This window comes from Peromyscus leucopus, chromosome 8a (genome assembly GCF_004664715.2).
Source record: "Peromyscus leucopus breed LL Stock chromosome 8a, UCI_PerLeu_2.1, whole genome shotgun sequence".
Taxonomy (NCBI): Eukaryota; Metazoa; Chordata; class Mammalia; order Rodentia; family Cricetidae; genus Peromyscus; species Peromyscus leucopus.
This window is the reverse complement of record NC_051085.1, coordinates 29010846-29035463: the sequence shown is the minus strand read 5'-3', so window position 1 is coordinate 29035463 and position 24618 is coordinate 29010846. Positions and strand designations below refer to the sequence as shown.

Here is a 24618-nt window from a genome sequence, read left to right as displayed (position 1 = left end):
CTCAAACAAGAGTAGAAATATACATACAGTATAACAAATTTAACTTTAAATTTTTATCAATAGACTAAAATCCATAGCAATGTAAAACATTTTTAAACAAGTTGTTGCTCTTTAAAAGTAGGTTCAACAATTTACCCTTTTATCCTATCCTATTTATCAAGTGAGCCACCATGTGGGTAATGGGAATTGAACTCAGGACCCTTGGAAGAACAACCAGTGCTTATAACCGCTGAGCCATCTCTCCAGTCCACCGAGGGTGTCTAGCCCACTGCGCCCCACCCAACCCATCTTGAAACACAGACCAAGGAGTCTAACGCGTGCACTAGTCAGGGGCTCATCCAAAAGCCACTGTGGAGCAATGAAGGTGAAGGGCCCTGCCGGGGGGCCTGAGGTGGGATCCCGAGGCCTGAGTGCACAGGGTCGGCGATGTATGCAGTTTTATCCAGTAAAGTGAATGATTGGAGGTCTTGGGGCCAAAGCAATCTCAACCTATTCTCAAACTTTAAATGGGTAAGAAGCCCAGCTAGCTCAGTCGGTAGACATGAGACTCTTAATCCCAGGGTCATGGGTTCGAGCCCCACATTGGGTGCCAAATGTAGATGTAACAGTCTTATTAAATAAGAAACACAGAACCAAATGCAGAGTTAAAAGCCCAAGAGTTCAGATCAGTAGTTAAGAGCTGATACTAAAAAAACCTTTCTTACCCTTTGCTCCCACTATCGTCCTTTCCCTCAGAAAGAGACCTACTTCCTGTGTATCTGTCTTTTCATTGACTTTCTGTTCTGCCTTCTCATTGGTTGTAAACCCGACCACATGACCTCATTGTCACTGCCTGTCTATACAGACCTCCAGGTCTTCTATGGTTGGTATTAAGATTAAAGGCATGTGTCTCCATGCTGGCTGTATCCTTGAACACAAAGAGATCTGTCTGTCATGTGATCATGATTAAAGGTGCATGCCACCACCACCCAGTTTCTGCTATGGCTTGCTATTAGCTCTGACCCCCAGGCAACTTTATTTATTAACATACAAATAAAATCACATTTCAGTACAAATGAAATATCACCATAGAGAGGAGGGAGGGGAAACTTGGTTGGTATGTAAAATAAGTAAGTAAATGTAATTAATAATTTAAAAGGTCGATGTATGATCATCTTGGATGCTCAGATTATTCTTTCTCACCACACCCATGCCATGTACAGTGAATGATCAACCACACAGGTCGTGGGTACCAGACTAAAAAGCACATGTCATTTATTGAAATGTCACACAGCAGTTGCCCTGCTTGCTCCAGTAATTTCCATTTTCTGATGGAAAGAGCTTTTTTGAATTTCTCCATGTCTTAAATGAGCATGTATTAGTTATATAGTGGTCTTTGTTATGAAATTTTGTGCACATCTACAATGTATTTTGAGCGTATTTCCTCCATTACCCTCTCTTGTTCCCTCCTCTTCTGACTCATCTCTTCCTCCTCCCAACCAGTCCCTTTCTATTTTCATGTCTCTTTTTCACTTTTTAAGAAAGGGATTTCTTAATCATTAAAAATATTTTCCTAAAAATTAGAAATTACCAAGGGGGGAAAAACATTTGCATCTGAGCCACAGTAACATGAATGGACAGTTCCCCAAATCCCATATTTAAAAACTACACTTCAAAGGAGAGCCATGCCAAGGGTAATGGGTCAATAGGCTTTAATCATTGTAAACATTGATTGAGAAGATTACATATGAGTTTAATATTTATACATGCTAATGTATAATTAATTTGTTATTTAACACATGACAGGTACCTTTATATTGCATGAGTAGTCTTATAATAAATACATACTGCTTTTAAAATGAAAATTTCCATTTTTGGTTGGATTGAAAACCATGCTTCATTGAATTCAGAGCTAAAAAAAACTGACCTGATAATTAAATCTGTACCAATATACTCTAGTTTTATTTTAAAATGTACACATACATATTCCTCATTTTAAGGAACTCACCTAGAAGATACACTTCCCAAAACATAAAACTTCATATTTATAGTGTTATTCATTGCTATATCTTAGTAATTATGTTGGGAACAATGTAAACATATTATGTCTATGATCTGAATAGCTTCTGCACATACAGCATATATTCTAAAAGGAGACTACTGTGTTTATAGATCAGATATCTGTGACCACCAACTCAACTAAGTGAGCAGTGTGCTGTCAGTACCAACCACACAAGTCAACAGTGTGTGGTTCTGCCAAACATAAAGTACTGAGGACAAATGCCACCAGTGTAATGTCACTGCCCAAAGTGGAGAGCAGGAGACTAATCGTGAGAAAATGCCCCACAAATCCTCATAAACAGGAAGCCAGGATTCTTCAAAACCATCAAAGCTGTTTGTTAAAATGTGAGAAATGAATACACATTCTTTTTTCTTTCTTTCTTTCTTTCTCTTTTTCTGAGACAAGTAACCTCAAACAGAACAGAATGCTTGATGCAGTAAATGAACCTGCCTCAGATCCTGGACCAGAAAAGAAAATATTATAAAGAATATTACTCAAACATGAAATTTTGTCAGTCAATAAAGTATATGTCCGTACAGTCTTGACATTAAATCTCTGGTTGATTGTGTTAGTGCCCTTGATCTTAGAAAATATACACTGAAGGACTGGGAATAAATGGGTCAGATGACTGCAGTGCACTTTCATAAAGCTCTTTAATACATTTATACAATATGTAATGTATACACACACATGTATATATATACACATATGTAGTGCAAATGTTCACAATCGCTGAGGCTCTAGTGAGGGTGACTCAAGGATCCTTCAGGCTATTTTAGGAACTTTCCATGTGTTTAACAGTCTTTCTAAATAATAGCTTTACTGCAGCTAACTTCAGTGTTTATATTTTTAGATTTAACAGGCAAAATCTTATTGCAGAATAAAAATGAAATGCTGAAAATTATAGTTGCAATTCCCATTAAGTCCATGGCCCTTTAAATCATGACATTCATTCTTTCAGAATAGTCTTTCTTACAAACTTCTTTTTTCTAGTTTTCTTGGCTTTTCTTTTCTTTTTTTCTTTTTTCTCTTTTTCTGGCAGTGCTGGAGCCTGAATGCAGAGCCTTGCACATGCTAGGAAAGCATGCCCCCATCACAGAGCTACAGCCTAGCTTTCATATTTCTGAGGTTTTTGTCTTGTTTCTTTATGAGACAGGGTCTCACTGTGTAGCTTTGGCCGGCCTGGAACTCACTATACAGACCAGGATGGCCTCAAAGTCACAGTGATTCTCCTGCCTCCACATCCCAAGGGCAGATTAAAGGTAACACCATGCCACCCTACATATTTCTCTATAATGAATAATGAGGTACAAAAAGAAGGTAAGGTTTTACATAATCTCTAGGTGAAACAGATCAATTTTTCTCATACTGACCTTTTTATTTCTATGTCATGCTGTGGAATGCCTTTCTGTACACTGTGAATATGTGTTGCTCGGATTGATTGATAAGTAAAGCCATTTGGCCTATGGCAAGTCAGGTTATAGCTAGGTGGGAAATTGAGAATAGACAGGAAGAGAAAGGAGAGACACCAGCCTGCCATCCAAGGAACAACATGCCAACAGACCGGTAAGCCACGGAACACATGGCAAAACATAGATTAATAGAAATGGGTTAATTTAAGTTATAAGAGCTAGCTAGCAAGAAGCCTGCCATGTGCCATGCAATTGGTAATTAATATAAGCCTCTGAGTCATTATTTTATAAGTGGCTGTGGGACCTTGGGGCCAGGCAAGACTAGAGAAACCTTCTGGTTACAAGGCCAAGTGCTCAACAGTTTAGCCATGACCAGAGACTCTTGTAGGTAAACTGGGTTTCCAGGACCACACACAGTTCAGGGTTGTAAACATCCAGCACTTATCTCCAAATAGAGAGGTATCTAAAGCCCAGGAATTGTCCTCTATATTGGAGCCCTGTTGGAAGAGAGGAACTTGGAAGGGATTCTGTCTGTACATAGACTATCATCACACTGCTGGACATACGAAAGGAGTCTCCTGTTTGAGTCTTCCCTCTCCACCTCTTCGTAGTTTACAGTGTCACTGCATTACTTTTTATACTCAGGCTGGGAAGATGGCTTAGTGTTTAAGAGCACTCCGTGCTCTTGAAAAGGACCCAGGATCCTTTCCAAACACCCACGCCAGCAGCTCACAACCTCCTGTAACTTCAGCTCCAGGGGACCCAACTCCCTCTTCTGGCCTCCTTGGTCACCAACACACATGTGTGTATACGAGGCAGGGGTGCATGGGGGGGAGGGGATGAATAAAATTACATTCAAAAAGATTTTCTAACAACTGTTTACAGAAATGAAAAAGATAGATTAGAATGAAAATATGCAATACGACTTTAAGGATTAAGGAAAAATAGAAAATTTTATTTTATGATTTTTTTTGGCAGAAAATTTCTTCATGTTGTCAAATTGCTTTATACATTCATTCAAATAACAGTTTCAAATGTGGGTAAATATGTCTTCAGTTGCAAAATCTCAGAGACAGGCTGTGTTTTTTCCTGATAAAAGTCAAGGCCAGCAAGGAGTTCCACATCACGGACCCGGGCAACGTGGGCTTTAAACCTCTCTTCCACCCAGAGGTCTTCTGTTTTATTTTCCTGGAAAATGAAACACAAACCTGTTTTCCACACTCCATCCCTTTTCATTAGCATAAAGATATTGTATTACTTAGGTAACAATCCTTTTGTGATTTTTTTTATTGCCATGGCTCTTCATTGATACAACTAAATTTTGTTTAATCAAACAAAAGTACTAAAGTACTAAAAATTACTAACCACTGTAAACTCACACCCACAGTGTACTTGCTGCAGTCACAAGCTTGTGTGTGTGTGTGCATACATGGTCATGTGTGTGCATGTGGAGACCAGATGCTGATACTGTGTTAAGCTCCAGGGATCTTCTTGCCTCTGCCTTCCCAGGGTTGGGACTTCAGGTGTGCAGCACACCATTCAGTTTTTTCATGCCGGTGGTGAGGATCTGAACTCAGGTCCTCAAGCTTGCCTGGAAAGTACTTTATCAACTGGGCTATTTCCCTAGCCCCTAGATGCAAATATTTGTAAAGACATGTATTTTAGGTATTGCTGCTTTGTTCTGAGGTTCAGAGCAAACATTACTAACTTACATGAGTCACTGAGAATCTAAACAGTTCTCTACCTGTTGCTAAAGATCAGTATATGGTACACAGCATTGGTTTGGGTTTTTGAACTTACACTAAAGGCACTCTAAGTGCTATCTTCCAGTTACTTTTTCATTCAAGGCCAAGTTTATAATCTATCCATCATGATGGATCCAGATCTAGATGGGTCATATTTTTAGATGAAATCTCTGATATTTCTACATCACAATTTAATGTAGCTTCTCAAAATTGCCAAGCTGATAGGAATGGGTATTTTCACTATTATAAATAATACTGTGATGAATAACTTGGAATGTTCTCCTTGTGTTTAAGAGCATAGATTTGAGGTTATATAAATGAAATTGCTAGATTACTGAACACGTGTAGTTATAACTCTACAAAATATTAAGCATAACATTCCTTAAAATGTTTATGTCAATTTACGCTCTTGTAGGTAGTGGAAGATAATCCCCATGTCATCATATCTTTATCCAGTTGTGAGTATGAAATAATGGTTAATTGGTTCAAGTGTCTCATAATTACCATTATAAATGTCTCACCATATTGCTATATTCCAAATTCTAATTCCCTCTCCTTCCCACCCCCTGTGAGTGTGTGTGTGTGCTTAACACTTTATGCTTCAACATGCTGGGATTTTTGTTTACATATTCTTTCATTCAGGGAAACATTAATTTAATGCCAGTCTCAGTGTAGAACTTCAATGCTTGTGTCCAGAGTAAAAAAACTAGTTATATTACCCTAGTGAGTGTTAACTATACACACACACAGACACACATACACAAAGACATTCAGATATAAATACTTGTTTACATGTGCAGATTTAATGTTTGATATTAATTCTATAGCCCACACATCTACAGACAAGCAAAACTCTATCCATAAAGCACTAAAACATGTTTTAGATAGAATGCTTTTGTGGGGGCTGGAGAGATGGCTCAGAGGTTAAGAGCACTGACTGCTCTTCCAGGGGTCCTGAGTTCAATTCTCAGCAACCATATGGTGGCTCACAACCATCTGCAATGAGATCTGGCACACAGACAGAACACTGTATACATAATAAATAAATAAATCTTTAAAAAAAAAAAAAAAGAATGCTTTTGTGGTAGCCCAGATGAGATAGATGTGAGTAATAATTTTCTGGGACCCAGGCTCTCTCCCAGGCATACTCACAGGACAGCTTTCTATGTTGGTGGGTCGGTGAGGGATGATGAAAGGCAGGACGTCTAGCCAGTCAGGGCAGCTGTCGGGTGTGTAGGCATTGTTTTTACAGCTTGTCAGCACCACAAAGTAGTGTGTTGGGATAGGAACATCAGTGTCAGCTACATGTCTGAAAACACAAGTGAAGTGATTTGACATCATTACAAATGTCTTTTTTTTTTTTTTTTTTTTTTTTTTTTGCATAGCTCTAAGGAAATCCCCACGTGAAGACTTGCCAGAAGGAACAGGTGGAAAGCATGGATTGTATGGGAAGTGTAGTTTTATCAGTCTTCCACTTCAGTGAGCCAGAAATTTCTAGTCCAATGTTAAGTGTGATCATTCTAGCATTCTAGCAAAATATCAGAATACAAGGAAAGACTACACGGAATCCTGCCGTCTGTGTGTTCCCAAGTCTGTTGGCCTCATCCTTCACAAGGGTATCTTCTCATGGTGGAGGTGCTAAAAACAAAGGAGCCCACTCCCTGTGCCTGTGCTCTCCACTGTGTGTGGACTCATCTTCTCCTCTACGACTCTCATTTAATAACTTTAACATGGAGGTGTCCACAGGGTTTACCTGGGGATAAATCCACATAACTGGTGGTGCACGGGTTGCCTTCCCAGTAACAAATGAGAAGGCACATTTTAAAGTTTTGAGTGAAAAATAAAGGTATTAGTTGAGTCCACTAGAAGAAATGTGTGAATTGTATGCAGCAACATATTACTGATTCAGAGTCAGGCTGTCTGGATTCCCATTCTGGCTTTTCCAACTTATTTGGTGAAGAATCTATTAGACAAGTTACTTCATCTCTCTTAGCTCTAGTTTCCTCATTTCCGACTAGGGATAAGGGAATCTTAACATCAAGCTGTTTTGTAGATAAACCAAGTCTGTGTAAATGCTTAGAGAAGTACCTCCTATGTAGTAAAGAGCTCTCAAAATACTTGTTAGAGTATTTCAATGAGAATATCTGATGTTAGCAAATGATGAGTAGACTCAACTAAACAATAAAACACAAGTCAGGTATGGTGGCACACAGCCTATAACCTCAGCACTTGGGAGACAGAAGCAAGAGGATCAGGGACTCAGGTACATCCTCCGCAACATAGTGAGTTCAAGGCCAGCCTGGGTTACGTTTGACCTTGTCTCAAAATCAAACAAATAAACAGCAGTGACATGAAAGAGCAGGAAACAACACGGGCTGGTTCCATCCTTAGCCTAGCTTTGCTTTACCAGAAGGCATAAGTGGAAACCGGAGCTTTGCGTATCTGGGCTGGGGTGCGGCGGTTGTCTAGTTTTAACCTCCTGACATTTTGATAGGAAAAGAAGCAGTGGATGGGACTTCTTTATGAAACAGTCAAGCTCTAAATCACACTAAAGCACAGCAGTCATTCTTAACAGTCTATTATAATCAGGCGTGTGTACTTTGGTCCGGCTGCTTTTCTAATGAAATCTATTTACATCTTCTGTTGAAAAATACTTTCATAGATTGCCCACTGTATCTGTGAAATTTACTAAGGTAAACTTAGTCTTTATTTGATTTTTTTTCCAAATTACAGTTGGGTCAAATCTATATTCATTGAAACTACACTGATGCTCTACATCTCTTTTAGAAAAATCTCATTTTGTCTTTGCTCACAGTTTATAACTTTTTCAATGGCAATTTTTACTAAACTTGGCCTGCAAACTTTTGCAGTGGCTATTAGTTTAAACACTGGCGGGTTCCCGGCTTGTGCGTTTGACCAGCAGTATGGCAGAAATGAGGCGTCTGCCAGTGGCACATTAAGCTGGGTGGTAGATTTAGTCTTTACTACTATTTAAAAAAAAATAAAATAAAATAAAAAAGGTTTCTGGGCTACACGCTGCTTTGATAAAAGCTTAGACCCACTATTTCTGAGACTTGATGACTCCCAGAGCTGGCGGAAAATGTACCACTGCCATGTTGGGAAGCTGAAGTGGGCGGAGCCAGCAGCCACAGCGCCATTTCAGTCTTAGAATGGTGCAGTTTAAAGCAATAGGCTCAAGGTAATATAAAAAATAAGCCACGTAAAGATGGCTACCACACAGAGAATCTGGATTATGTTCTTTTTGATATTCGTAACTGAAGAAAAACATTTGATTACAAAAGCTGTTGAGTTATGCCAAAATGTATATTTTAAAGGTACCTTAACTTCAAAATTTGGATTTAAGGATATGTTGCTTTGAAAAAGAGGTTCTGCTTTTGTTTCCACAGAAAGTCAGAGGCTATGGATTTGTTCCAGATTAAGATACATCAGGTTTCACCAGCCAAGACCCCCTGAAAGGTCTCCGATGACACCATGCCCCAGATGATCCAACATTCAGAGCAGTTTCAAGGCAACTGGTTCATACAATACAGCCTCACGGACTACTCCATAGGCCTAAAATTTTCTTTGCGTCCCCATAAGATACAACGCCCCCCTCCAGCAGGAAGTAGTAAGAAATGCTACGCCCAAATTCCCAAATATACCAAGCTGGCTTTAGAGGTGGAATTGGCTCACTCCCCCTCTAAACCCAGACATATTGCTTAAAAAAAATGGTTAAGAGATTCTTGTGTTCCAAATCAGAAGAGCCCTCTGGTGTGGGACAGAGAAAAACCAATATTTTTATTTAAAACAGGTTGATTATAAATGTGATCTCTTTCTAAAAAAGAAAAGGGGATATGATATAGATATATAGGAGGATATAGAGATGATAAGATAAAAGGGTAGATTAATGAAACTACTTTTAAAGAACAACTTGTTTAAAATGTTTTACATTGGTATAGATTTTAGTTTATGTTTAAAATGTTTTACATTGGTATAAATTTTAGTTTATTGATACAAACTTGAAGTTAATTTTGTTATACTGTATATATTTCTATTCTTGTTTGAGGTATTATGTTTAACTCATTTAAAATTGTAATGGATAATTAAAAATAGATTAATAATTAGTCATCTATGATAATCATATTTGTAGCCATGTTAGTAAGTCTTCTAGGTGTACATAGATATATTTCGGATAGATAGGTAATCTTCAAACACTTCATAGACCTACAGAATATAGCATTTAAATAACTTAGAAATCTGTTGACGTGAGACACAATTACTCCTGGCTACACCAATTTGATCCTGAGAAAATGTTGGGCTTCTAAGACATTTCCATTTGGAAGTTTGTCTTTTTGGCACAAAATGGCCTACTGGGCAAAGAACTGCCCTTGCCTTGACGGCTGACAGTACAAATGCAATGCTGTCCTTTCTGGACAAGCGGGACACAAGGAAAGCGACCACTGTACTCTGCCAAGACAGGGTAAGATGGTCTTTCAGAATTCCTGCTTCTAAAAATGGTCTGTCAGATAATCTAGGCCTGTGGCCAATTTGAATGCACCAACAATGCTGAGAAACATTAGGTTACTGTCCAGACTGCCAGCTGTCTTGGTCTACTTTTGCAAGATTCCCGAAAGTTGTTTGCATCCATCTACCATTTCTCAGGTCTTTGATGTGGTTAAAGACTAGATAGTTATAATTTCCTCAGTTATGATAAAAGATAAGTTAGATGTAAAACCTTAAACTCACAAATATAAGATAGATAGGACATCTTCTTTAATATTGTAACTGTAATTCTTGCTCGATAATTGTTTTGTTATATGTAATTTTACCATGTTAAAGTTAAAACCTTCCTTTTTAAAAAAAGAAGAAAAGGGGAAGTGCTGTGGATATCACTCTATATAAATAAAACACTGATGGCCAGTGACCAGGCAGGAAGTATAGGCAGGACAAAGAGAGAGGAGAATTGGGGAAACAGGAAGAAGGAGGGAGAGACACTGCAGCCACTGCCAGGACAAGCAGCATGTAAAGACACCGGTAAACTATCAGCCACGTGACAAGGTATAGATTTATAAAAATGAGTTAATTTAAGATGTAAGAACAGTTAGCAAGAAGCCTGCCATGGCCATACAGTTTATAAGTAATATAAGTGTCTGAGTGATTATTTTATACGTGGATTGTGGGACTGCGGGGCTTGGTGGAACCTGGAGAGAAGCCCTCCAGCAACACTATATGATTTTTTTTTTGCTAAATATTTAGGAAGTTTAAGTTGAAAATTGGCAGCTATTATGTATATACTCTATAATATTGAGATTATTATAGATTTTATATATAGATTATATTATATATTATATATAGATATGTATATATATACATTATATATTATATATATACTCTATAATATTGAGATTATTATAGATTATATAGATTATATTATATATCATATATTGTATATTGTATATAGATATGTGTATATATAGATTATATATTATGCATATACTCTATAATATTGAGATTATTATATATTATATATAGATATGTATATATAGATTATATATTATATATATACTCTACAATATTGAGATTATTATATAGATGATATAGTACCTGAAGTATTGAGATTTTCTCTTATAATACTCTACTACTAAATCAAGAAGTCAAATTACTTACTGTGTAATTTCATCTGGAGCATCAAAATGGCCATCATAATTATAATCAAATATTGGTCCACTGACTACATTCACTCCATTTCTCTCCACAGCATATTTTATAAGGAGAACCTCATGGAAGTAGTCCCACATTTCTAAAAAAACAAAAATGAAAAAAGTGAGGTATTTTAAAATATCTGCTTCTACTGAACATGTGGAAGTATTTTCTATGATGGGTGCATTTAAACGGCATCACAGTCTACTTCAGGAACTGGCAGTGGTGATTGGATGATTGTACACATGCAGCAAAAGGAAGCAGCCATGTTTATGACAACTCTTTATTGCTTTAGTTTCAGACTTGAAATTAGAGCAAAATATGCCTCCAAATTCCTACAACCGTGGATGCTAACCATAGTCAGAACACACATGCTATCTTATTGATCATCATTCTGGGATACATTTACATGACTTATGTGAATGTTAGTAAAATTCAGCTTTAAGAATAGCTCTTAACAGTTAAGAAATAAGACCAAAAAATTTTTAAATTATCAAATTCTAGCAGCAAGTCTGGTTGAAAAGAAACTACATCAAGAGTTTTGCAGCCATATTTAAACTTAACAGAATGAAATGATTCAATATCAATAGCAAATTGCAGTAATAAAACATAGGTTCCATTTGGTAGTCCAAGGAGTCACTCTATTAGTTTAAGGTGACTATGTATGAACCACCAGGCCTGCAATCCCAGCTACTTTGTGGGATTAGGAAGAAAGATAAGAAGTTCAAGGGCTGACTAGACCACAAAGTGAGTTCAAGGTCAGCCTGGTCAATTGACCAGACCCTGTTCCAAAATAAAGAATAACAACAGGCTGAGCATCTGGGTCCAGGTCCATAGGTCAGAGCGGACTTATGGGTCAGGAAGAGTGCTTGTCCAGCACGTGTGAGGCCCGGAGCCTAACGGCCCGTGTGGGACTGGGAAGGCAAAACACTTACTTTTGAATTCTTCATACATTGGAACCAAATTACTTGTAATTAAAGCATCATATTGACTCTCAGAAGTTCTTTTGATTGCTGTAAAACAAACATACATATATGCTTTAATACAGGATTTCAGCTGACTTGGTTTTTTTTTTTTTTTTTTTGCTTTCATGAAACCTCTTTCTACTATAACTCTCCAAATCTCTAAATCATGAATCTCTTAATCAACCATCTTTGTTTATGACTTAAAAAAGAAAAAAAAACTAGAGTCACATACCAGGAGTCAACCCATTCCCATTCCCAGAAAATGAAATTGTTAGAATTCTCATGAAAACTACGCTCCCTGACAAACAGAAAAAAAAAAGACTTGAGTTTTAGAAAAATCCCACTGCCTTTCATGTGACCCCATGAGAGATTCTTTCTTTAAAAAAAAAAAAAAAAAAAAGCAGTTTGCAATTCATTTGGCTGGTTAATCTCCAGTTCAACAGTTCAAAGCTCTCGAACCCAGAGCCAAGCTGACAGGCCAGGTTCCAGCCCCAGTTCTTTGCGCTAAGAAGCAGCTGAGTTCTCTGCAAGAACCTTAGTGCGGGCATGATGCCAGAGACGACAATGTTTTCTTAGATGCTTGTGTTGCTTTCCAAATACCCCTCAGTTATAAAATTAAACTTAAACCTGATGAACTCTCTAAACATCTGGGCCTGATTAGAGCGAATGTGTGGTTCCCACAGAAAGAAAAATTTATTAATCTTTAAGGGAGCTTAAATCTTTAAGGAACCTCTGGCCAGCCCATGACCGCCAAAGCCCTTAGGCAGCCCAAGCAGATCATTTGGGCAGGGAATATATGTTTAACACACACGCCACATCCAGCTGATTGAGGGCTTTCTAGCTGGTGCTCTAAAAAAGAGTCTCACTAACCAGGAGGATAGAGGAAGCCATGGACGATATTCTTGTCTGCTAAATAGAAGGAACATTTTTGGCTTTCAGAAGGAGGAACCCTGACATCAGCCCGCAGACAGTCTGGGACAGTGGGAGGAAGAGGCGATGTGTCTCCCTGTTGAAAGAGAGAAAAGGGGGGAAAATTTACACCCACAGTTGTGGCTGACCCATTGCCTTATTTGGTTTACGACTTCCCTGGGCTGTTTTTCATTTACCCTCTTCCTATTTTCTTAGTGAATCAGGTCTACGCCAGCCATGGGAATGGATGTATTCAGCTGTGTTTTTTTGTGTGGTTCTCTTCTGGCTAGGGGACATTGGGAGGACAAATCAAATATACCTTGGAAAAGAACATTTGCAGAATAAAGCCTGAGCTGAGAGCAAAGGAATAATGGGAACTATTGCTGAAAAAGAAAAAATCTTTTTGAGGATTGAACTTTTCTGTAGGGACATGTTGTGTACGCAAATAAGAAGCGGGTGGAAAGTGTTGGGACTGGAATGCTGGTTCCCTAGTTAACAGCACTGACTGCCCCTTGGTACAGTTCCCAGCATCCACATGGCAGCTCATAACTGTCTGTAACTTCATTTCCAGGGAATTTGACACCCTGTTCTGGCCTTGTGGGCACCAGACAGAGAGTTGGTGTACATCTGTACATGTAGGTAAGAATCAGCTACAGTTTTTCTAAACTGGGCAAGAAGTTCTAATCAGCCTACAAAGAGCTATAGCTATATAAACACACACACACACACACACACACACACACACATACACATCTACATATTATATATAACACATGTGTTATAACATATACAACTATGACTATGTATATCAGGTTGGCCTTGAACTTGCCATATAGCCAAGGACGACTTTTAATTCTTGATCCGCATACCTCTACCTTCCAAGGGATTACAGGCATGTTTCACCAAATCTTATTTATATGGTGGTGGAGAATGAACCCAGACTTTAACGCCTGCTGGGCAAGCACTCTACCAACTGAACTACATCCCCGGCTTCCAAACATTCTTATTTTTGAAGTAAAATAAGTTTGTGAAATAAATCACAAAGTAGATTTAAAAGATATCATTTCCTTTTTAATCACATTTGAAGACTAATACTGAACCTCATCTGCTGTGGGATGGTCTGTATGTCAAATCTGTTGCTCTGATTGGTCAATAAATAAAACACTGATTGGCCAGTGGCCAGGCAGGAAGTAGGTGGGACAAAGAGAAAGGAGAATTCTGGGAAGCAGAATGCTGAGGTGGAGACACTGCCAGCTGCCGCCATGAGCAGCAGCATGTGAAAATGCCAGTAAGCCACCAGCCACGTGGCAGGGTATAGATTTGTGGAAATGGATTATTTTAAGCTATAAGAACAGTTAGCAAGAAGCCTGCCATGGCCATACATTTTGTAAGCAATATAAGTCTCTGTGTTTACTTGGTTGGGTCTGAGCGGCTGTGGGACTGGAGGGTGACAAAGATTTGTCCTGACTGTGGGCAAGGCAGGAAAACTCTAGCAACACTCATCCACAGGATTATTCTGCAAGTGTGATTGATGCGTGGACTCCACATGGATAATGACAATACATTATGTGGTCATCACATCTGATGAATATATACTCATAAATAAGTAAAAAATATATACTATTTGTTTCCATTTTCAGAGGCCTTGATTGATTTATTCTGCCCTGTACTTGATGGACATTTTCCTGGAGAAAAAAAAAATCTTGAAACAATGCATTTAAAAAGAAAATTATGCTAAGGTTGTCCTGTTTCTTATTCAGTGTGCTGTGCTTACAGCAAATGTTAGCTCTGTTGTCTCTCTGATACACGTGAGATCAAAGGCAGTGTTCTCTCAGGCAGGAGCACGTGCCAAGGGTCTAGAGCAGGAGACAGCTGAAGGGAAGGGAAGTCGGGGGTGGGGTGGGGGGCAGGGACTGGAAATGCTGGCACACAGCAGTGCTTGCCTAGGAACTCCACACAGTTCCCATCTTGATTAAATATACACCTTTATCTTTGCTTTCTTCTAAAGCTCGTGAAGAAACATTAATAACGAAGACACATAAGAAATTACAAGAGCTGGGCCGTGGTGGCGCATGCCTTTAATCCCAGCACTCGGGAGGCAGAGCCAGGCGAAATTCTCTGAGTTCGAGGCCAGCCTGGTCTACAGAGCGAGATCTAGGACAGGCACCAAAACTACACAGAGAAACCCTGTCTCACACCCCGATCCCCCAAAAAAGAAAAAGGAAATTACAAGAAATGTTCAGAAGTTGTTAATGAACAAGATGAAACTTCCTTTAAAAGACAACAACTAAAAGCTAGATTTACCATATACATGACTCTGCTCTATTCTTACGAGTCTACCTAAAGGACTCTTAGCCAACATATCACCCAGAGGGTTAAATTCTATGTTTACGGCAGGATGATTCACTACAGCTGTGCAGAGGCATAGAGAAAGAAAACACGCTACATATGCGCAATGGAATTCATTCAGTCATTAACAAAATAAAGGTATGGTGCAGCAAGAAAAACAGATGCATCAAGAGATAATTAAGCAAATCTAGGCAGTCTCTGAAAGACGATATTGTATGTTTTCTCTTATGTGTGGCTGTTAGATTTACATAGATACATAAAATCATGTATGTATATATGACAAGAAAGTAGAGGCCCAACTGTCCAGGGCAGCAGCTCTTAACCTGTGGGTCATGACCCTTTTGGCGAACGCATATCAGATATACCACATATCAGATATTTACATTACAATTCATAACAGTAGCAAAATGACAGTTACGAAGTAGCAATGAGATGATTTGATGGTTGGGGGTCACCACAGCATGAAGAACTGTATTAAAGGGTTAGAGCATTAGGGAGCTTGAGAACCGCTGCTCTAAGGGGATGAAGGGACTAATAGGGATGGGGGAGACCTGAGGAAGAGGACAGAAGGAGGTGGGGGAAGAGGCTCTGCGGTGTGTGTGTGTGTGTGTGTGTGTGTTGTGTGTGTGTGTGTGTGTGTGTGTGTGTGAAAAATGTCTTCACGAACACAGCACCAAGAACAGTGACTATGTAAAGTGAAAAGGTAATTAAATGTGGCAGAGAGAAAAGCTATACAGAAGTTGGAAAGCATGTAAACAGTGCGCAGACGCAGACGGAGGGCGGCCGGTGGAAAATGAAAGCCGACAACCTGCGCTTCGGGGAAGCACCGAACAACAGCGAGAGCGCGGATTAGGGTAGAGTTTGATGTCTCCCAAAAATAGAGGACTGTGTAGGCCTGACTGAAAGCAAGAGGGGAGCTTAAACATATGTGAAGGGGGGGGACAAACAGAACACTTACCTTCCGGGGAGCCTAGACTACAGACAGCCATGGTACAGGGCATGGCGAAGAGCAGACATGCCATATTGATAAGAAGAAGATGGAACTCTGCCTGAGTGACAGACCCCTACCCGCATCCCATGACCCCATGTAGACTCTAGATGGTATATCGCCACCGGTGGTTTGGATTAGAAATGCCTTTTCTTCCAAGAAAGACACGGGGATCGCCCAATGACGGAGAAATAGCTGAGATCTACATGAACAACCTGGACATGAGTGGGAGTAATGAAGGGCGAGGGTTGAGGGAAAGAGAGCCTGTGGGAACGGGAGATCCCATCTGGATCGAGAACAGAGAGGGAGAACAAGGAGTAGGAGACCATGGTAAATGAAGACCACATGAGAAAAGGAAGAAACAAAGTGCTAGAGAGGCCCACAGAAATCCACAAAGATGGCCCCACAATAGACTGCTGGCAATGGCCGAGAGACAGCCGGGACTGACCTACTCTAGTGATGGGATGGCCAAACACCCTAATTGTCATGCTAGAAACCCCGTCCAATGACTGAGGGATCTGGATGCAGAGATCCACGGCTAGGCCCCAGGTGGAGCTCCGGGAGTCTAATTAGTGAGAAAGAGGAGGGTTTGTATAAGCGAGAATTGTTGCAACCAAGGTTGGATAAAGCACAGGGACAAATAGCCAAAGGAATGGAAACACATGAACTATGAACCAAAGGCTGAGGGGCCCCCAACTGGATCAGGCCCTCTGAATAGGTGAGACAGTCGATTGGCTTGATCTGTTTGGGAGGCATCTAGATAGTGGTACCGGGTCCTGGGCTCATTGCATGAGTTGGCTGTCTGAAACCTGGGCCTTATGCAGGGTCGCTTGGCTCAGTCTGGGAGGAGGGGACTGGACCCGCCTGGACTGAATCTACTAGGTTGATCTGAGTCCTCCAGGAAGGCTTTGCCCTGGAGGAGGTGGGAATGGGGGATGTGTTGGGGGGGAAGGAAATGGGGGCAGGAGGGGGGAGAACAAGGGAATCCGTGGCTGATATGTAGAACTGAATGGTGTTGTAAAATAAAATAAAAGGAAAAAAAAAAAGAAATGCCCTTTCTTGGGGAAACAAATTAGTCTGATAACAAAACTTAATATTTATAGTTAGCAGTACATGACAAGATGGCCGCTCCTCTTTTAAATCAAACTATGGAATCCTGTTAAGTCAGAAAGCACCAACCACATAGTTCGGTGCCTAGCACCTAAAAAGTGAGTGGACAGCCAAGGAAGGTCCAAAAGATATTTAGTGAGGGGGGAGAAAGAGGAATCAAAGAGATAATATGGAAAGCAGAAGAAAACCTTGAGACAGGTATGGGGATATACAGCATCTATACACTAAAAAGAAAGAAAGAAAGAAAGAAAGAAAGAAAGAAAGAAAGAAAGAAAGAAAGAAAGAAAGAAAGAAAGAAAGAAAGAAAGAAAAAATGATATGTAGAAAAAAGAAAGTAACAATAGTATGCTCTAGAAGATGATGTTGAAGATATATCTCAAAAAGTAAAATAAAGACAAATAGGTGAGGAAAAGTAAGGAACTGCAATGTTGGCCCATTAATATAATATTCTATAAGTTTATAAAGAAAAAAATATTCAAAGATTCAAAAGCCTGCTAAACCACCAGTTAAGTATAAAACCAGAATAAAAACATTTTGAGAGCCGGTGGTGATGGCACACACCTGTAATCCCAGCACTCGGGGACAGAGACTGGCAGATCTCTGTCAGTTCAAGGTCAGCCTAGTCTACAAAGTGAGTTCCAGGACAGGCACCAAAACTACAGAGAAACCCTGTCTCAAAAAACAAAAACAAACAAAAAACAAACAACAACAACAACAACAAAAAACATTTTGAGATCTGCATAGTCTCTAAAACGGATCACCCTGAGCTAGGGATATAATACATTCAGTTGTGGAGTACTTGTCCAGTGCACATGAGGCCCTGGGTTCGGTTCCCATCACCTCCCCAAACTGGATGTGCTAGCACATGCCTGTAATCTCAGCATTCAGGAGGTGAAGACAGACAAGGAGGACAAGAATTCTGGACTACATGAGACCCACTGTCAAAAAAAGGGGGTGCCTTTTCTTCTTCCTGTCTAAGAAAGCAGAAAGAAGCAGACCAAGAAACAGGAAGATATTTCAATAAATGCAATAGATTAACAATAACCTTTTTTTTAAACCCTACTTTAAGATACAGGGTCCAGAAAACTCATTTAATTTATACTATTTCACAAGCATAAGAAAATGTTCTGAATGACTAGTCCCTTCACTTGGCTATGTTGTGAACTGGGACAACCGTGATGCCTGAACCAGTCAGCTCCTTAGTGAGATTTTTAAATGGATTACATTTCATGATTTTATCCTAACATCCCCCAAAGTTAGTAGGATTTTTTTCTCGAATAAAGCTATTAGAATGTAATTGCCTACAGTTGCAATCATGAAAATGTTTAGGAGGGAAGGCTATCGAGATACAGAAAGAGACTGTAGCTTAAAAATTGTGCACCAGCAATTTGGTCAACCCAAGTGTTCACAGTATTATGAAAGTGGAATTCACACTGACTGAGGGAAATGGATCATGATGGCTGAAGCTCGAAAGTATTAAAACATTGTCACACACTTTCTGCTAACTGAAACTTTTCAGACTTATTTTTCATATATCAAACTTGAACCCACGAAGGGCCACACATTAAGTCTAGGAATGTCAGGACACAGGCTGGTTCCTAAAGGTAGGATGAGGCAAGAGACAGCCCAGTCCCGAAAGGATGCAGAAAAGCTCCATCATGTCCTCCCGCCCTGTCCTAGGAAAAGCGATGGTGACTGGTGATGAGCCCCTCCTACCACTCACCATCTCCACCCCACCCCCACCCATCACTCCTGCAAAGCTTCCACCCCACATCTTTCCAGAGACCCTAAGATTTCTGAACCCCAAAGAGAGGCAGGAAAAACAATAAAGAAAATGCTGCCAGAGACTCGGAGAAAATACAGACTTCCCACCTCTCAAAAATGCTTCACGAACAGTGAAAATGGGCATGGACAACAACGAGATGCTTTTCTTTGCATTCTGGTGTGTGGACCAAACAGATCTTGATCAGCAAGTAAAAACAACTCCATTAAAGTGATAGATGCCCCTATCTGTGGGCTGCCCACAAAAGCTGTAGTGTTGTAGAATATTATTTTAAGATGTATTAACACTTGTTTATGCCATGGAGTATTTGTTTAACGATGCAAAGATGTGTTGCATTCTTTTATGTTGCATTTGTTTAGCTCTGTGAAGCTTTGTTACTTTGCCTGTCTAAAACACCTGATTGGTCTAATAAAGAGCTGAATGACCAATAGCAAGGCAGGAGAAAGGATAGGTGGGGCTGGCAGGCAGAGAGAATAATAGGAGAGAAATCTGGGAGGAAAAGACTGAGAAGCCAGAAAAGAAGGAGAGGAGGACTCCAGGGGCCAGCCACCCAGCTACACAGCAAGCCATGGAGCAAGAAGTAAAGAAAGGTATATAGGATAAAGATAAAAGCCAAGAGGCAAAAGGCAAATGGAATAATTTAAGAAAAGCTGGCTAGGCCTGGCGGTGGTGGCGCACGCCTTTAATCCCAGCACTCAGGGAGGCAGAGCCAGGCGGATCTCTGTGAGTTCGAGGCCAGCCTGGGCTACAGAGTGAGTTCCAGGAAAGGCTCCAAAGCTACACAGAGAAACCCTGTCTCAAAAAACCAAAAAAGAAAGAAAGAAGGAAGGAAGGAAGGAAGGAAGGAAGGAAGGAAGGAAGGAAGGAAGGAAGGAAGGAAGAAAGAGAAAAGCTGACTAGAAATGAGCCAAGCTAAGGCCAGGCATTTATAAGTAAGAATGTGCCCAGTGTGTGATTATTTGGGAGCTGGGTAGCAGACTCCTCAAAGAGCCAAAGAGTAATAAAACAACCAGCTACACTATAGTGTGTCTTGTGTTAAAGTCAACAACTGCACACAGTGGTTGATTATTTACCTGATTGTATAATTTCTTTTTCGATGGAAAAATGACTTGTAGTTCAAAAAATGTCTGGGACATGTATTATCCTTGGTTATTTAAAAACTTACAAATAGCCAAAGAAACCCTGTCTCAAAAAGTAAAAATAAAAAACCTTACAAACATGATTAGGTCATAGTTTATAGAACCCAAGGGCCTTTTTAATAGTTCCCACTCAGAGGCAGGGATCTGGTTCAGTAGCAGGGATTGGCAGCAGGTGTAAAGCCCTGAGCTCGGATCCCCAGAATCCACACAGCGCCTAGCACTGTAGTGCAGGTCTGCAAGCCCAGAGCTCCTGAAGCAAGGCAGGATGGAGGCAGGAGAGACTCTGGAAGCTTCAGGTCCGCTATCCTCACTTCCTCAGCCATGGACAGCAGTGGCTCTGTCTCCAAAAAGGCAGAAGGTGAGGACCAATACCAATGACTTCCACATGTGCATCTACACTTACATATATGAATATACAGACACACACATACAGAGAGATAGAGAGATTTTAAAACTTCCCCAAAGGTGTGGGAGATGTGTATGTGTGTATATATATAATAACAGTATATTATATATATAGTACTTATGAATATATAGAGGAATATAATATTATAGTGATAGATATTTTTACTATTAACTTTTTAATCAATAAAAGTTTCAATTTCATACTAAAATTAATGGAGTAGCTCCTTTAAACAATCATCACAATTTATTTTTTATCTAGTTAGACAAGTAACTCAGACTTTCCTACTGAGTAGGCCCAGAAGCAAACCTGAGTAAACCCTGACCAGATTTCATGCTTCCAGAAGCTGTTGTGGGAGGACCATGATTTCAAGTCACAGTTCCTCCCCCGGAACTCCTCTGCCATAACAACCAGAATGACAACACCCACCCAAACCACAGAGAAACAAAGACGCCGTAAAACTGAAAGACAAACCGATTGCGCCCATGCTCCAGAAACGCTTATTTAGAGCCTGATTTCTCAGACGCAGAGCTGATCTACGACATTTTATGTGAAGCTCCAAACATCCTCCTGTGTAATTTTCTTGAACCACAACACACAGGCAGAGTAATTTCTGAATTAGAAAGCAGAAAATTGCTAGAAGCCCATCCTGTCACGTGTAGCGGGAAACACACACTCACCTTTGTGGGCTCAGAGAACGCACAGGGTCTTTTGGTAATGACGGTGACGACGTTAGTTTTAGAATATAACAAAGACCACCTAGCTTGAACCCAGTTACAATCTCTCTGCCTTTGGCATCCTCCACTGCTCTAGTAAATTCAGGAATGCCAGACAAGGGGAAGCATCAAAAACATAAACATCCCCTTAACTCCAAGCAAGCTCTGCCTGCCTGGACTTTTCATGGTTCAGGGACTGGACAAGGAGACTGACCTTGAACATGCTGTCGCTCTCAAAAGCAAACACAAACTAGAGATTATTCTAAGGCAAGCTGAAAACACACACACACAAACACCTGAATAGTGTGCCTATTAAGAGAGTAACGGGGCTACCAGCCCACATAGGAACTCAGGTAACTGTGAAATATTTACCCACCTTGGGAAACAAACATTAGCACCCTGTTAGTAATGGCCACAACTGAATCACTGTTGGCTGTGAAGCTGACTTTCAGAACCCAGACAGCTTTAACTGGTAGTAGAAAAATATGCTTATTTTTCTGCAAATGTCCCTAACTGGACCAAGAAGAGGAGATAACTAGACGCAGCCAGTTACTTCCTCTCTAGAAAGGAAGTGGTGCCCTTAGCAAGACCAGGAATAGCTAGAGTTTGTCATAGCTTTCTCGCTCATAAAAACTATGATTTTTCTACACACACACACACACACACACACACACACACACACACACACACGGTTTCCTGATTATTTATTCACCCTTCTGCTTGGTGGTATAGCTTTGTCCTTACAATGTTGAGACTAATTCACCCAATACACACCGTTCAGTTAGCAGTGCCCAGACAGCGCTGTTGTCCTGTAGACTTGAAATAAAACCCTTCCCTCCGCTAAAGAAGTTCATGGATAGATTTTGGGCAGACTTTGCTTTCATCTACAGTTCTCCAATTGCTAATGAGACTGAATCACTGGGATCAGTTTTACTGTGCATTTACTAAGCTGTTTGTCTTTCTCTTGTTTATGTAGAGGGCTTGGTTATCTGCCTTAGACCCTAATTACTACTCATGATATTCATGACGTGTTTCTATATCCAATGCAGATGTACTGTTCCGTCTATGATTTTTCCTTTCCATACACATTAACATGAATATAGTCTAACTCAATTCCTTTTTTAATTTTGTTAGTATTATCCCCCCCCAAAGCCCCAAGGTCATAAAAATGTAAATGAAAAAATATGGATTTGCTATTCTCATTTAGGCCTATAAGTCAGTCAGCAAGTTAAGTTTGTATAGAGCATGAGGCAGGGATCTAATATTTTCTTCATGATGGGTACCCAACCATCCCAGCACCATTTAGAGGATCAGGAGTTTGCCAGGTAGTGGAGAGGGTGCTGCAAGCCACAGAAATATACCAAGCAGGATTTCAGCTGATTATGACAAAGCTAATACCTGGAAGAAGCCAAGGGCCTTCCAGAGGTCAAGCTAAGGTTCAAGGAGCCTTGGTGATATTTGGCTTTTGATTATCAGCCATTTCCTGCTATGAATTTCTTGTGTGCTATTGTAGCTTTTCCATCATTTATTGGGCACCATATCCCCTCTACTAAAGGAATATTTAGATAACCTTGTGTGCTGACAGCTATGCTCAGCCAGAACCCCAGTTTAAACCTCCCTGTAATTATCGTCATGGCAGCATCTGGCCAGGTCCATCCCCAGAAGGAAGAAAGTACCTTATCAGAGATACCTCTGTACTCTCTAAGAACAGACTTAAGTGTCCAGGCTACCTGTGTGAGAAGGCCTGGAGGATGTGCCAATTAAGCTTTACTTCCTCCTTTCTCAAATCTTACCTCTAGTACCAGATCTCCCTTTAACTATGACCAGAGGCATCTAGCTGTACACAGGTTGCCTAGCGACGAGCAACCTTCCCCCACCCTGCAGAAAAATGGCAGATAGCTTGGAAAGATAGGAGCCACAGGAAAAAAAGAAGGTAGTTTTATATTCTCCCATTGACCTAACAACTTATAGATTTTTTTTTTTTTTTTTTTTTTTTTTTTTTTTTTTTTTTTTTGGTTTTTCAAGACAGGGTTTCTCTCTGTAGCTTTGGAGCCTTTCCTGGAACTCACTCTGTAGCCCAGGCTGGCCTTGAACTCACAGAGATCTGCCTGCCTCTGCCTCCTGAGTGCTGGGATTAAAGGCATGCGCCAGCAACTTAGAACTTCTTAACATTTTCTACCAATCATGCTTCAGGTTATAGTTGAGCACATAAGATCCCTCTTCTTAGATATTACCCAAATTTAGTCTTTAGTTAATTCATTTCCCCATTAGTCACTTCCCTTTTGGGTTGCAAATGATAATTAACAATTACTGCCCCTCTCTGTGATTCTTATCACCCCTCCGTTTGACCCTGGAATCCTGGCTTTGCACTGCTAAGGAAATACTGCTTGTAAGTGTATATATACCAGGACTCCCAGGGCACAGGGAGATGGAGAAGAGAAAAGAGAATGGAAGTACTAGATGGGTAAGAACTTGAGAGGAACAAATTGAGACGGGAAAGAACTAGGTTGAAGGGCTAGAAGAGAGGACTAGAGGAACGAAATGGAAGATAAACAAGAGCCAGATAGGGAAGAACAAAATGAGGAAGAAACATGAGAGAGAAGGAGATGGGGGAGGAGATGATATGGGAAAGAACAAGATGGATGAGAACCTAGAAGGGGCAGAACTAAGATGAAGGAATTAAGATAGAACCTAGAGGGGACCGCAGATAAGTGTAGACAGAAATCAGGCAAGAAAGGAGCTAAAAATGAGAGCAGAATAGACGCTTGTAGACAGAGAACTGACACAGAATAATAAAGTATATGAACTAAGGAGTTTCATGTACATAGATTCATTTCTTTTCACCAAAGATTAATTATCAGCTGGTTGTAGATTCTTCCCAGACCCTGGGAGGGGACTAATAAAGGGATGGACCCCCATATCTCCCAATAAGAGGGAAGGAGATTTACATCAGCAGGTTCTCAAATTCAGGCTAAAGAGACCTGTGATGCGATGCATATATACATATAATATTCTAGAGCACTAGACTGCTCAAGGGAGGATTGGATAGCATTTACATTATGCCTTTCACAGCTCACAGCACACAGGAAAATGCTTATTGAATAATCAAAGAGACAAGAGCCTTATGTAAGTCACTATCACCTCTAAGGTGCACTGGCCGCCTACTCCAGGAAGTAGGCAGGCAAGATCTCATGATCCTCCTTTTGCTTCTGTTTGGAATGTCCTTGTCTCCCTCCTTACCACTTAGCAAACTGGCCAACATTGTTACTTCTAATTTCTCCAGGCAAACCCAATGTCTTCCTTCTCTGCACCCACACACCACCTATAGGGCTTTAGGTCATAACTGCAGCATTTCCTT

The 24618-nt window shown here is 40.2% G+C and overlaps 1 protein-coding gene across 1 annotated transcript in view; it reads right to left on the bottom strand.

Annotated features, from left to right (window-relative positions):
• Positions 1–4387: 4387 nt before the first annotated feature.
• Enpp3 (ectonucleotide pyrophosphatase/phosphodiesterase 3) overlaps positions 4388–24618 on the bottom strand; it is a 77890-nt gene continuing 57659 nt past the window's right edge. The window contains 5 exon segments of the mRNA XM_028877404.2: positions 4388–4641; positions 6351–6507; positions 10866–10998; positions 11834–11911; positions 12734–12869. Coding sequence (XP_028733237.1) covers positions 4471–4641; positions 6351–6507; positions 10866–10998; positions 11834–11911; positions 12734–12869 — 675 coding nt within the window. The 3' untranslated portion in view covers positions 4388–4470.